Source organism: Anolis sagrei, chromosome 6 (assembly GCF_037176765.1).
Source record: "Anolis sagrei isolate rAnoSag1 chromosome 6, rAnoSag1.mat, whole genome shotgun sequence".
NCBI classification, from domain to species: domain Eukaryota; kingdom Metazoa; phylum Chordata; class Lepidosauria; order Squamata; family Dactyloidae; genus Anolis; species Anolis sagrei.
Window position 1 is genome coordinate 21,984,712 of NC_090026.1, and position 13,878 is coordinate 21,998,589.

The 13,878-nt window shown below is 41.1% G+C and overlaps 1 protein-coding gene across 1 annotated transcript; it reads left to right on the plus strand.

Annotated features, from left to right (window-relative positions):
• The first annotated feature begins 3,059 nt into the window (after positions 1-3,059).
• On the plus strand, positions 3,060-12,312 carry LOC132777938 (GTPase KRas-like). Its single transcript, XM_060780492.2, has 5 exons — positions 3,060-3,206; positions 8,235-8,367; positions 8,858-9,036; positions 9,769-9,928; positions 10,965-12,312. The coding sequence occupies exons 2-5, from the start codon at positions 8,257-8,259 to the stop codon at positions 11,073-11,075; spliced, it is 561 nt and encodes a 186-aa protein (XP_060636475.1). The 5' UTR covers positions 3,060-3,206; positions 8,235-8,256; the 3' UTR covers positions 11,076-12,312.
• Positions 12,313-13,878: the final 1,566 nt, after the last annotated feature.

Here is a 13,878-nt window from a genome sequence, read left to right on the forward strand (position 1 = left end):
ATGAAGCTGACCTCTTCGGGAACAACAGATCGTCGCAGGTCAAATATGACGCAGTGTGGCCCAACGAAAGCCCTATCTTGGAAGTGGTGGATAGAGATTATAATGGGGAGGAGGGAAAGATGCCCTAGAAAACCAATAGGAGTTCGAACGGTTTTTGGATATATGATGCTTATAAACATGATCACTATGATACAGGGAAATTGGCTAAAAGAACATGCTAGATTCATGTTTGATCAGCATGGAAAAGATGTGACACTCCTATATGAACATCCAGAGAAAGTAGGTGACTTCTCTTTCCTCCCTTCCCTAATAGCTGACCCCCAGGTGGTGCTCGGGGGGTTACAAGGAACTATTCAAGATCCCACCATATTTTCTCAGGTCCCCGATAGATTAAAACACATTAAATTTAGACGAATAAGATATACTGCCACCACGAGGGGAATGTGTTTTTGTTGTGCAAACAAGGGTACATGGAATCAAAAATGGAAAGGCTGGGAACACAGAAAAGCCTTCCTAACAAGGTTGACAAATTACACTCACTGTCAGGACAAGTTTTATTTATATGGGACCTATAACTCTACATATGTTAACAAACAAAATCTGGCCGACACGGACTGGAAAGAACTGTACCCTGAATACCCACTGTTTGAGTCAAATTACACATCCCTGAGAAATGGAGGCAGTATTTGTTCAGGATGGCATATTAGAGATCCCAATATGTGGTTTTTCTTTGATAAATGGGCAACCAATTTTCATCCAGGAAAAAAACCAGTGTGTTGGGGTAGGATACCTGACGTTCCCTGTACGAGTCCTTAAACATCCTAGGAGGCTTCAGAGATCTTTAAAAGCCATAGCACCCCTAGGACCTGAGTGCTCAGACGAAGTGATTATAGACTCACAACTGTCCGAAACTGGAGGCTCAAAGATAGGAGGAGGATTAATAACAGGGCTCCTAACTCTCGGGTCCTATCCTGGAATAATGGCCCAAGAAAACAGAAAGAGTATCATGGGACTCACATGTAGATTAGAAAAAAAGCATAAATGCCACAGGAAAAATAGTTAGACAATTACAATCAGAAATTGAAGAACTAAGCCAAATGGCAATGCAACACAAGCTAGCCCTAGATTATTTGTTGGCAACAAAAGGAGGATTCTGTTCTATAATAAAGGGCCAGTGCGTGGTCCAGTTTCATAATCTGAACCAAACAATTGAAGATGATTTGGAAAAATTGCAAGAGTTAATAAATCATAACGTAAAAGAAGATGGATGGCAACCTTTTTCATGGTTGACGTCTTTGCTTCCTTCAGCATCATGGCTTAGAGAAATAATACTTGTGATTATGTTATGCGGGTTTGTCTTTTTGTTGCTAATGTGCTGTTTTCCAATTTTGCTTCAAGTTTGCCAGAGATATATGCATCAGACAGCTTCGGTAGAAAAGATAGCTCTCATTAAAGGGCGTAATTGGAGAGATCCGTAATATCTAACCTTTGCTGATTTGCTCTCGCTTTTGTAAAATCGCTTCGCAAAACAAAAACATGTGGGAATAAGGCAGAAAGGTATACAGAAAGGTACAGCTATAGAAAAGGCAAAAAGCACAGCTTTAGTTTTACTAAAGCTGCAGGGGTACGTGTAGAAAAGAGAACGGATGGACTTCACCATATATGGGAGACACAAGATGAGTTTTTGTGAAAGGGTGAAAAATCGGTCATGAGACTTGCCAACTCTGCAGAAAGGAAGTAGCCGAGGCTAAAGTTGGAACTTGCCAAGGTCAGCAGATGTTTTCGGCTGTATTTTGCATGTCAGCGTCTTGAGATGTTTCCAAGAAGGGGCTGGCTTATTGCGAAGCGAAACTTAAAAATATATGAGCTAATTGCTTAATATAATTATAATATTGACAGCTTTTTTAACCAATGATTTAATCTTCGGGGCGGCTCTTAAAGCCGAACCCCTTTTGATGTATAAAAGAACACTACCCTTTGATGCTGGTAGGTTTTCCCCGGAGACACCATTGTTGTGTCGGAAAGCCTCTAGCAGCTGCTATAAATAAACTTTGATATTCTTGCTGAACCCAGTTGGCCGTCTTTCCTGACTCATCTGCGTCCGCAATTGAACTGAAACGGAGCATTTTTGGCTGAGCCTTTGAGCAATTGCTCGGGGGAAAGAAAAAGCCTGCTTCAGTTGTTCATTAGTTGTTTATGATTCTGATTGACATTATAGCACACGTGGGATCCTAACAATGGCACAGCTATAACATAACTATGGTCCATTGTTCTCTGACCATTACTGTATCTTATCTGTTAGTCTGTTGCAAACATGGCTTCAGAGCGACTGGGAAACTTGGGGGTTCCAACTAGCCAAGAGCTAGCTGGTTTTGTCCGGATATGTTGTTATCCTTGAATAGTAACTTCTTATTTGGAGCACCGATTTCTCAAACAATCAGCATTTTCTGTTAACATAGGCCTACTGCAGAATATGGCAGTAAATCATGACATATGGGCAGTGGAGAAATATCTGAAAATTCCCTTTTTAAAACCACGTCTCCTCTAACCAGAGTGGGACAAAGGACTTTTTTTCTGCTGCAGATAGGTGTGAACGTTTCAACTGACCACCTTGATTGGCATTTAATGGCTTGGAAGTGCCTGGGGGGAATCTTTTTGTTGAGAGTGATTTGATGTGCCTGATTGTTTACTCTCCGTTGTTTTGCTGTTGTAATTTTTGAGTTTTTTTAATACTGGTAGCTAGATTTTGTTCATTTTCATGGTTTCTTCCTTTCTGTTGAAATTGTATTAAAATATTCCCATCCAAACCCAAGTAACGAAGGTGGAGGCATTACTTTTCATTCAACCCTCTTAGAAGGAAAGGCTCGCTGGCCCTTTAAATCCTCCTTCCTCGCCTTTAGCCATGACTCCCTTTCCCTTCTCTCGCTGTGCTCCCCGCCCTAGTCCTCCAGCAACCCATTCACCGCTCTAGCCAACCCTATTTCCCCTCGCCTCTATGGTTCCGGCTGTTCTTATTGGCCAAGCGGAGAGCCACGCCGAGCTCTGATTGGCTGGGCGGCGGTGCCTGGCGGGGTGCAAAGGGGAGCTGTCAGGCTGCCGAGGGAGGGGCTTTCCGCTGCTGCCGGCGCTGGGCCTGCGTTCCCCAATGGGGGGTGCCTGAGACCCCGGCATCCGCGCCCCTTCCCTTCCCTTCTCCGGCTGGGCGGGTGAGTGAGTGCCTTGCTTGGGGCTCATTGACAGCAGCCTGGCCGGGGCTCAGCCTTGGAGGGGTGGGGCGCCTGGAAGGTCAGGCTATGAGGTCTTCCTTTTTCAAAAAGGGTGGGGTTTGGTCTGTCTTGGGGAGGAGTGCTGGTCGATGGGATTTAGAGTGCTTCTGAAGACATACCGCACTGGAAAGGCTTCATTAGGGCGGGGCACCTGCTTTGGGGATTGCCTAAAATACAGAAAGCTAGGGGAGGGTCCATAAAATTGGAAGGGACCCCCAAGGACCATCCAGTCCAACCCCATTCTCCCAATCAAAGCCCTCCCAACAGATGGCCATCTAGACTGTTTAGAAACTTCCTTGGGGTGTGGTAGTTTTTGTTCAATAGAGGCTGGATGGCCATCTGTCGGGGATGCTTTGATTCTGGAAGCTCTGCAATTACTGGTCTCTAGAGCTAGTTCAGGCATGGGCAAACTTCGGCCTTCCTCCAGGTGTTTTGGACTCCAACTCCCACCATTCCTAACAGCCTCAGGCCCCTTCCTTAAGCGGCTGAGGGGGAAAAGGAAAGGGCCTGAGGCTGTTAGGAATGGTGGGAGTTGGAGTCCAAAACACCTGGAGGAAGGCCGAAGTTTGCCCATGCCTACCGGCTGTTAAGAATTGTGGGAACTAGGAATTGTGGGAGTTGAAGTCCAAAACACCTGGAGGAAGGTCGAGGTTTGCCCATGCCTACCGGCTGTTAAGAATTGTGGGAGTTAGGAATTGTGGGAGTTGAAGTCCAAAACACCTGGAGGAAGGCCGGTTTGCCCATGCCTACCGGCTGTTAAGAATTGTGGGAGTTAGGAATTGTGGGAGTTGAAGTCCAAAACACCTGGAGGAAGGTCGAAGTTTGCCCATGCCTACCAGCTGTTAAGAATTGTGGGAGTTAGGAATTGTGGGAGTTGAAGTCCAAAACACCTGGAGGAAGGCCGGTTTGCCCATGCCTACCGGCTGTTAAGAATTATGGGAGATAGGAATTGTGGGAGTTGAAGTCCAAAACACCTGGAGGAAGGCCGAAGTTTGTCCATGTCTGAACTAGGAGATAACAAGCTTCACCCCCTCCTCAATGTTTTGATTTTGGAAGTTCTTTTCCTCCAATTTGAATTAATTGCTGGTCTCTAGAGCTAGTTCAGCCATGGGCAAACTTCGGCCTTCCCCAAGTGTTTTGGACTTCAACTCCCACAATTCCTAACAGGAATTGATTCAAATTCCTAACAGGAATTGTGGGAGTTGAAGTCCAAAACACCTGGAGGAAGGCCAAAGTTTGCCCATGTCTGAACTAGGAGATAACAAGTTTCATCCCCTCCTCAATGCTTTGATTTTGGAAGCGCTTTTCCTGCAGTTTGAATCAATTCCTGGTCTCTAGAGATAGTTCAGGCACGGGCAAACTTCAACCTTCCTCCAAGTGTTTTGGACTTCAACTCCCACAATTCCTGTTAGGAATTGTGGGAGTTGAAGTCCAAAACACCTGGAGGAAGGCCAAAGTTTATCCATGCTTGAACTAGGAAATAACAAGCTTCACCCCCTCTTCAATGTACCTCCTTTCAGATATTTAAACATAGCTATTCCAGCCCTCCTTTAAGTAAACTAAACCTATCCAGTTGTTGTACGAGTGGGTTTATTAATAAAAGATGCTCCTCATAAATGTACAGCAGAGCAACTTATTAGCAGCAGCATGACCCAGCACCCCAAAGTGATAAAAAAAACACACAGACCAATGTTACCTCTTCCATAGGAGGCCTTTCTTTGGCAGTAGTAGTAAAATACTTCTTTGGCAGTAGTAGTAAAAAAACAATAGTAGTAAAATACTATTGTTGCACTATTTACAACAAGGTTTCCACCACACAAATAAACAAATACACAGTAGCTTTAAACACAGCAGCCTTCACTTTGCAGCTTGCTCACACGAGGCTTCTCTCATACTCCATAGGACAACGCAACTTTGACCCACTGAATCTAACCCTTTCAGTGCTTGACTCACACTTTAGTAATCAAAAATACCCAGTTAATATTTTAATATTTCTGACACTAGTTCCCTAAACTACTCCTCTTAGAACTTGGCTCCCAGACCTTTGACTATTTTAATCACCCTTTTCTGGACATAGTTAGACAAGGTCAAAATCCTGCATGAATTGTACCCAAAATTGGACACAGGATTCCAGGGGAGGTCTGACCAAAACAGTAAAGACTTTACATTGAAGGAGGCTGGAATTGTATTGTTGTGTGTTTTTAAAGAGGAGAGCCATGCAAAATATGGTGGAAGATGTAAAGAGGATTGGAGGTCTTGCAAGAAAGACCAAGGTAGCTCTGCTCTACACCCATCTTAATGTCTTCTTATTTACAAATATTCCCCTTTCTCCATAAAGTTGATCCCTGGTGCATTCTGCCCATATCTTGCATCTAAAGGTGCATCTATACCAGGCACGGGCAAACTTTGCCCCTCCAGGTGTTTTAGACTTCAATTCCCACAATTCCTAACAGCCAGGCTGTTAAGAATTGTGGGAGTTGAAGTCCAAAACACTTGGAGGCTATTAGGAATTGTGTGAGTTGAAGTCCAAAACACCTGGAGGGCTGAAGTTTGCCCATGCCTGATCTACACTGTAGAATGAATGCAGTTGGACACCACTTGAACTGCTGTAGTTCATGGTATGGAATCATGTGATTTGTGGTTTTATAAGATCTTTAGCCTTCTCTGTCAAAGAGTGCTGGTGCCTCACAAAACTACAAACCCTATGATTCCTCAACACTGTACCATTGCATTTCAAATGGCGTCAAACCACATTAATTCCAGTATAGATCAGAGATTCTCAAATTTTTAAGCAGGGGGCCTCAGACTGTTGGGGGCTCCAAACTATAGTCTGAACAAATTCCTATGCTCACTACACATATTTTATTTGTAGTGCAAAAAATTAAAATAATGAAAGAGCAATACAACATTTAAAATTACATTTTAACCAACATGTTATACAATCCTGGAGTTTGTAGTTTGGTGAGGTACCAGCAGTCTTTGCATCTTTGCAGAGGAAGCTAAAGACTATGCAATTATAACTCCCGTGATTCCATAGCATTAAGCCATGACAGTTAATGTGGTGTCAAACTGCATTCATTCTGCAGTGTATAGATGCACCCTTGAACTGCACCCTGAAATGGCAGTTTCAGTGAGACTACAGGTTTGGGAGTTTCTGTCAGAACGAATGGCAATCATTAGGGAGATGAGAACAAAGCTTTTTTTATGGCTTGTTATTTCTCTCTGTGGCTTAGGTTTACTAGGTGCTCTGATTAAGCAGCCCAAGGCAAGCTAGTCAGACAGTAGTAATCAAGTAGCCATGGTTCAGTTGGATGGCTCTGAATATCTTAACATTTAGATTCTAAATCCTAGAGATTACTCCAGATATCACCAAGTTTTTCCATAAGTCACAATCTATAGTTTCCATACCTTCCTGTAAACAAGCTGAAGTATATATAACTGAATAGTTTCTCTTCATACCTTAGAGTCCCTTCTTTTCTTCAGTTGACTTACAATCTTTTTGAAGAAAACACGTTTTCTCTTGATTTTAAAGTGTTTGGTGGCATTTTATAATTACGTACTAATAAAGCTATGCTGTCTCCTGGCTTACTGTCAGCCCACTAGATTTCTCTGAGTTGTGCTATAACAACAACAACAACTTTATTCTTATACTCCACCACCACCTCTCCGAAGAGACTCGGGGCAGCTAACAAGTGGGACAAATGTCTACATAACATGAGAGCAAGAACAACCCATAAAACAAAACATATTAAAATAAGAGCATCATAAAATCCAACAGCCAAGATAAAACAGGTTAGACATAACAGAATAAAACAGATTACATTGGAGCTCCATCAGACCAGGTTCAACTAACTAATCAATCTCGAATGCTTGCTGGAACATCCAGTTTTAAAATCCCTACGGAAGGAGGACAGTGTGGGGGTCTGCCTAATCTCCCTGGGGAGGGTGTTCCATAGTCAGGAGGCCACCATCGAGAAGGCCCTCTCCCTCGTCCTCAACAGCTGTGCTTGTGATGGTGGTGGAAGTGAGAGGAGGGCCTCCCCAGCAGATCTTAGAACCCATGCCAGCTCATAGCGAAAAATGTGATCATGAAGATAGGTGGGGCCCAAACTGTTTAAGGCTTTGTAGGTCATAACCTACACTTTGAATTGGGACCGGAAACTTATCAGCAGCCAGTGGAGCTGCTTTAATAGGGGCGTTGTGCGCTCCCTGTAATTAGCTCCAGTTAGAAGCCTGGCTACCGACCTTTGCACCAGTTGCAGTTTCCAGGCCATCTTCAAAGGGGGAGCCCCACATAGAGTGCATTACAACAATCCAAATTGTAACCAAGGCATGGACCACCATGGCCAAATCCAGGAACCAGGGTTTATAAATCACACTTTGGATTGCATCTTATATAACTGATCTCCTCAGTATGGCCAATGAACATGCTGGCTAGGGGATTCTGGGAGTTGTGATCCAAAATCATTTTGTTCTAAGATTTGTGATGACCTCCTCGACTCATTTCTGGTCTCCTCTAGATACCACTTTTAAAAACCAGAACCTGGGAGCTGTAGCCATGTTTGATGCTTGGAATCTGCTGAGGATGAAATGTCGATCTGAAATGCACCTTTCTTTTTTGAGCGAGGTTTCTCAAACTTTGGTCCTTCAGGTGTCTGACTTCAACTTCTGGGAGACTAAGTCAATTGCTCAACAGTGCTGGGAGCAGAAGTCCAAAATATCCAGAAGGCCAATATTTGGGAGTCACTATTACAGAGATTCAAGAATCGTAATTAGATGCTTTGGCTGTAAATCGTCACATTTTGGAAAAGTGAACATATTAATTTGGTGTGGTGGTTAGCATGAAATATTTAGGGGAGGGTGAAATAGTCAGAAAAGAAGGCTGAGTTCTTAAGACTTCCTGATGAGAGATTATGATCTACTGCATGTCTTCAGAAAAGTTGATCTTGTTTTTTCTTCTTTGTTTAGCTTGCCCTAGAACCCAGTGGAAATGACAGAATACAAACTGGTGGTGGTGGGTGCTGGTGGTGTTGGGAAGAGCGCACTAACCATACAGCTGATCCAGAATCACTTTGTGGATGAATATGACCCCACTATAGAGGTAGGTGGTAGTCTTCATATCTTTCTTGTGGCCTAATCCATCCAAAGTCTCTTTATACTCTTTATACTTTTTTTGGCCACTTCTTCAAATGTTTTACCATGGCTTCAAAAGTCTTTCTTAGTTCTGATTGTTTCATTTTGTCTTACTGTGTGATCTTCTGTCTTTGACAATATTATTATGTATTTATATTTTTAAACATAGCAGTCCTGCTTACCAGATAGGTCAGAAAACGTAAATAAAAAGTAAACTTCCTTAAATAATGTCTGGTATGCTACCCATGGCCTTTTTCATACCTTTGCTTCCTCTTCCTTCTTAATTAAGGCTAGCATTAACAGTTAAGTAGAAGAAACGACTGAACAATGGGTAAAAATAGTAACACCTGGTCTGTACTGACTTTTTCCTGTTTCAGCTTCCCTCACCTGCATTTGTGCCGAGGGTCAGCTGTTAAATTTCATTTCTACTTTTTTCCTGTTGGTGCTTCTGAACTTAGGATTCATACCGGAAGCAGGTGGTAATTGATGGAGAGACATGTCTCCTGGATATCTTGGACACAGCTGGGCAAGAAGAGTACAGTGCTATGCGTGACCAGTATATGAGGACAGGAGAAGGCTTCCTTTGTGTTTTTGCAATCAACAACACAAAATCTTTCGAAGATGTTCACCACTACAGGTGAGAGGACGGTTAAGTGTGTTGGCCCATCTGTAAAGCCTCTATTCTTTTACAGTTCAGCAGCAAACCAGCTCTAAATTAAAGTTATACAATTACTCAAATTTGTGCAGAAATATTGAATCAAGTGCAGATATCTATGCTTTATGAAGTTTATTCCATTTGTAGAAAAGGTTTTAATATACATAGTTGAGTCAAACAGCTTTTGGTTTTGAACACAGCAACTAAAGAAAGCCTTGGGAGATGGAAATTGAAGAAATGGCTAGACCAGGAAGAAATTTCCATTATTTTGGTTATGGCTCCCTTTTTTGTGTAAAAAAAAAAAAAAAAACCCTTCTCAAATCCTGTTTTTCTGCTGGAGGAAAGTACATGCTGGTGTGAGATTTAAGCAACAAAAAAAGAAGTGGAGAGTGGGTTAGGGTTTTATCATCTCAAATATTCTTCCATCCAATCTTACACGAGTCTGAATGTTTGGTTTAAACAAACATAAAAATGGGAAAGGAGGGAAGAGAATATATACATGTGCTGGATGTGAGTTTATCTGCCCCAGATGTGCTGGTATACTGTATATTTCATTAACAGCAATAAAACCTTTTATCTGGAGAAATCCCAATTGTCTGAATACGCAAAGACCACAAAAAAAACCCAACCATAACCAAGTTAGGGAACCATTGGTCTGTGCTATTTTCAGTGCATCTTCTCATTGTCCATGCTTTTCCTTTGGTGTAATTGTAGGGAACAAATCAATCGTGTGAAAGACTCTGATGATGTTCCTATGGTGCTTGTCGGCAATAAGTGTGATCTGCCCTCTCGGACAGTTGATACTAAACAGGCTCAGGAGCTTGCCAGAAGTTACGGAATCCCCTTTGTAGAGACCTCTGCCAAAACCAGACAGGTAGGATATGAGCCAGGATATGGGAAAATACAGCATTCCATCAATGTTGAAATTGATTCACCTTATTTCTATTTCCTGTTTAGCAAGATCCCCCAAAATCACTAAAGGTGTGATTTTTTGGGTGTGCGTGGGGTATTGCAATGTGGGGAAGGATCAGTACCTCCCAGTTCCATTGCTCAATATCTCTAATGGGTTTTGGTGCAAACAATGGTGAATCAGTCATAATTGTTGTGATTTGCTCAAGTCAGATTTTCTATCACAAATCTTTTTTTTAAAAAACACCTCATAATAACATTATAGTTTCTGTTGTATGCCCTAAGATGTGATGGTTACAATTATACTAACACCATATACTATGAATAAAGATCAACAAAGAAAAATCCAAACAATGCATTGGCAAAAATAGTAAAATAGGATTACAAAAGCTGCAAGTTTAAAAACAAATCATAGGGAGCTAACATAAATATTATAAAGCATTTATTAATATGTGGGCCCAAAGCTAATGAACTTGTTCTGCCATGTTTGCTCCATTAAGCATGTAGTTGGTGAGCTCACATCTGAATGGGATTAAAAATGATATTGGTGCTGGACTGCTAATATAGCTTTGTTGTAATTCATGAACTTTGCTTTGTTATATGATGACAGGCAGCTGCCATTTTGGTTTAGTGATGTCAGTGCCACCCATTTCCAGATGCCAAAGCTTTCTGTCAGAAGTAGATGTTAATATGCAGATCATCTGCTGGTTTTTAAGCACTGAGTTAGTGTTATAAATGTGAAAAGGCAACATAGGGTAGAGGCTTTTATAACTAAGAATATCTGCATAATATCCACCAGCCCCCATCCTATTGAATCTTCCTGATAATGATGACTAAAAGAAATTAGGCTGGACTCAAAAGCTTGCTCACTATCTTATCACATTGTGACTGACCTCTAAGAAAGGCTCTTCCCAGCTACTTAAAAATCCCACTCCTTCCATAAGGTTTAAATAGTCAATTAACCACATCTTTTCTTTACTTTTGATTTCCTTTCCTTAAAGGGAGTGGAGGATGCTTTCTACACTCTGGTGCGAGAAATCCGAAAACACAAGGAGAAGATCAGCAATGGGCGCAAGAAGAAATCTTCCAAAAGGAAGTGTATTATCCTCTGAAGAAGAGACACTATTGCACTGTTGGGAGTGCGAAAAAAAACCCTTTAAGTTTGGGGATTTTCCCAAGCTGCTGAATAAATTCTGATGGCCATGCCCCTCACCCTTTACAGCAGGAAGGCAAAGGTGGTGGAGTTCTCAAAATGTCAATTATTTTACTATTTCTTAAATGGGACATTGCATCCAACATGAGGAGGATTTGTAACTATATTTGATCCTGTTGCTTATTGCCCCTTCATTTAAAAAAAAAAAGAACGATTATCATGTTTTGGGTCCTTAGAATTATAGAGGTAATTCTTATAAAGTGGACTGACCCTGAAGGTCAGATGGAAGTCATAGCACGAATACAGTATCTGTCAGAACCATAGAGGGAGGGCCTTTCTCATTTTTGTAGCAATTTCCCTACTTTGGTTCTCTGCAGGACTGAAAAGCAAGCCACGTAGTCTTGTGCCACCTTCTAGCAGGAACAGAGAAAGGTGGCAGTAAGAAATGCCAAGAGAGCAAATGTGGAAAGCCAAAACTCTCTCTGTAGCTGACTGTTTCATCCCACTGTATTAAAATAGATGGTGCTCTGTTCTTTTTCTTCTAGGTGGTTGAATTTAATATTTAGTTGTTTTTCCTTTTTCTATTTGGGCTGTTTTACATTAAGAGCAAAGGCACATTGCCTTCAAATGATAGAACTTGGTGAGCAGAAGGACCATTTCTGTCTATCAGAAATGCCTAATGTTAAGGCCACATCAACATCCTAAGAGAGAAATAGGTTGAGATTACTAGTGTAAAGTTTCCCAATAATGAAGGCACTGGCATTTGTTAGATATGCATTAAGCAACTGTTCTTTTGAAGACGGTTGGATATCAGTACCAAGACATTTTAGTTAATATGCCATAGTTGCAGCCTTTACTAAATGAGTATTCAGGTCTTTGGAGTATATTGACTGACAGATTTTGTAAAAGAGATATGATCCAAAGATCACTTAACACTCTCTCTACTTAGTCTCCTAGCCCTGGTTATGGGAGGGGGATTTGCAGGAAAAAAATACCAGAAGTATGAATTATGATTGCAATAATACTTAAAGGCATCAGATTCTGTCCAGTTGTGTATTTGATATTTTCCTTCCTTCCCTCTTGCCCTTCTCCAACACCTTTTAAACCCATTGTTAACTTCATTTGATCTTTTTTCCACGGTCCTGAGGAACTGTACAATAAATGCCACCACGTGGAATAAACCTGTGAATAAGCTACTTGATACATGATCTGACATTTTTTTCTAAAGAGGATGTGAATTTTACATATTGGCGCAATCAGAGAAATAACGGTAAAAACAGACTGTCTCTTCTTAATTATCCCAGGGATAGAATGCTCTTTTTAAGTAGGGAATACAGCCTTCTAAGCATATTACCTTCCTGCACACACATTGTAGAACTAGAGAAAGGCAGTTAATTCTACCTCTGAGGTTTTGCCTGAAATGTAGATGCTGAAAATTGTGTCCATACTAATTTTTGAAGGCTTCATTTTGGGACACTGGAGATTACAGCTCTTATAGCCGAGACATCTAGACAGGATTATTTTGGAGCACATATATATGTGTTCCATCCTAGGCTTTGTAACAATCAGAAAAGTTCTGAGGGACACAAAAGCTGAATTTGATTGGTCTAGTTTGACTTTCTGCATGGGCCACACAGCTTTTCTTTTTATGACCAATTGAATGACTTTTAAGCTTTTGAAAGATATGTTTTTGAAACAATGTCTATAGTACTGAGTGCCTATGTCTTGAAGAAGCAAAGGAAAATCAGGAAGGCCCTAGAAGAAAATCTCAGCTAAAGCCAGCAGCTTTTGAAATGGCACAATCTAGATTTTCCTGTCTAGGGAAAAGATGTCTCACCTTTGGAACATGGAGTCTAAAGGGAACTATGGAGAACTGGGGTATTTTAGTTGCTGTAGTCTAATTTTGCAAACCTATCAATATGTCAGGGTGTTATTGCCACCATGTAATATCCTTTTCTGAGTTGTATCACAAAACAGTAAAACTTCATAATAGAGATAAAGACATGTATCTGTATGTAACCTTGAATCCTGTTTGGAATGTACAGTCATAAGCATTAGATCAATAACAACTGTAAAAATCCAATCTTTTCAAAACATTAATTGGATTATCTTTATGTGAATCTGTGCTTACATCTGCAAACAGGATTCAGCTAATGACTGAAGAGGAAACTTTGTAGGGGTGGGAAGCGCTTGGTGAATTTTTAGCTCATGTTGAACTAATTTCTGGTCTCAGTACTTTCTGGATAGAAAAAAATCGTTTCAGAGAGAACCTGTTTTGTGGAGGGGGAGAAGATGGAGCAGGAGTAAAGCACAAGCACTGTTTGGTAGTATGACTCAGGACCCCTGTATTTGTTGTATAATATGTAGTTACAAGTTTATAATGGCGTCAGGATCAGAATAAAGGAAATCCCAGTGATCTGTCAACTGAGACTATTACTGTAGAAAAGAATAGTATGTAGATAGTGGAGTATGACTGGTGATAGCAGGGAGTAACATGGATGCTTGTACTACAGATATATCTCTGTTCCTTTACAGTGCAGCCACATAATAACATCTGATGAATACTCATGAAGTTCTTGTATTTTTCCTCACAGTAGAAAGAATTATTTACTTGCATTCTCTATCTCACCCCCAAAGAGAACACGAATGCAATATTTGCAGTTAATGACATATTTATCATTACTATGCTGTATTTTTCAAAGATCAGAACCTTAAGCAATAATATATCAAGAAAGAAATTATTGAATCTCAGTCTGCTTTAT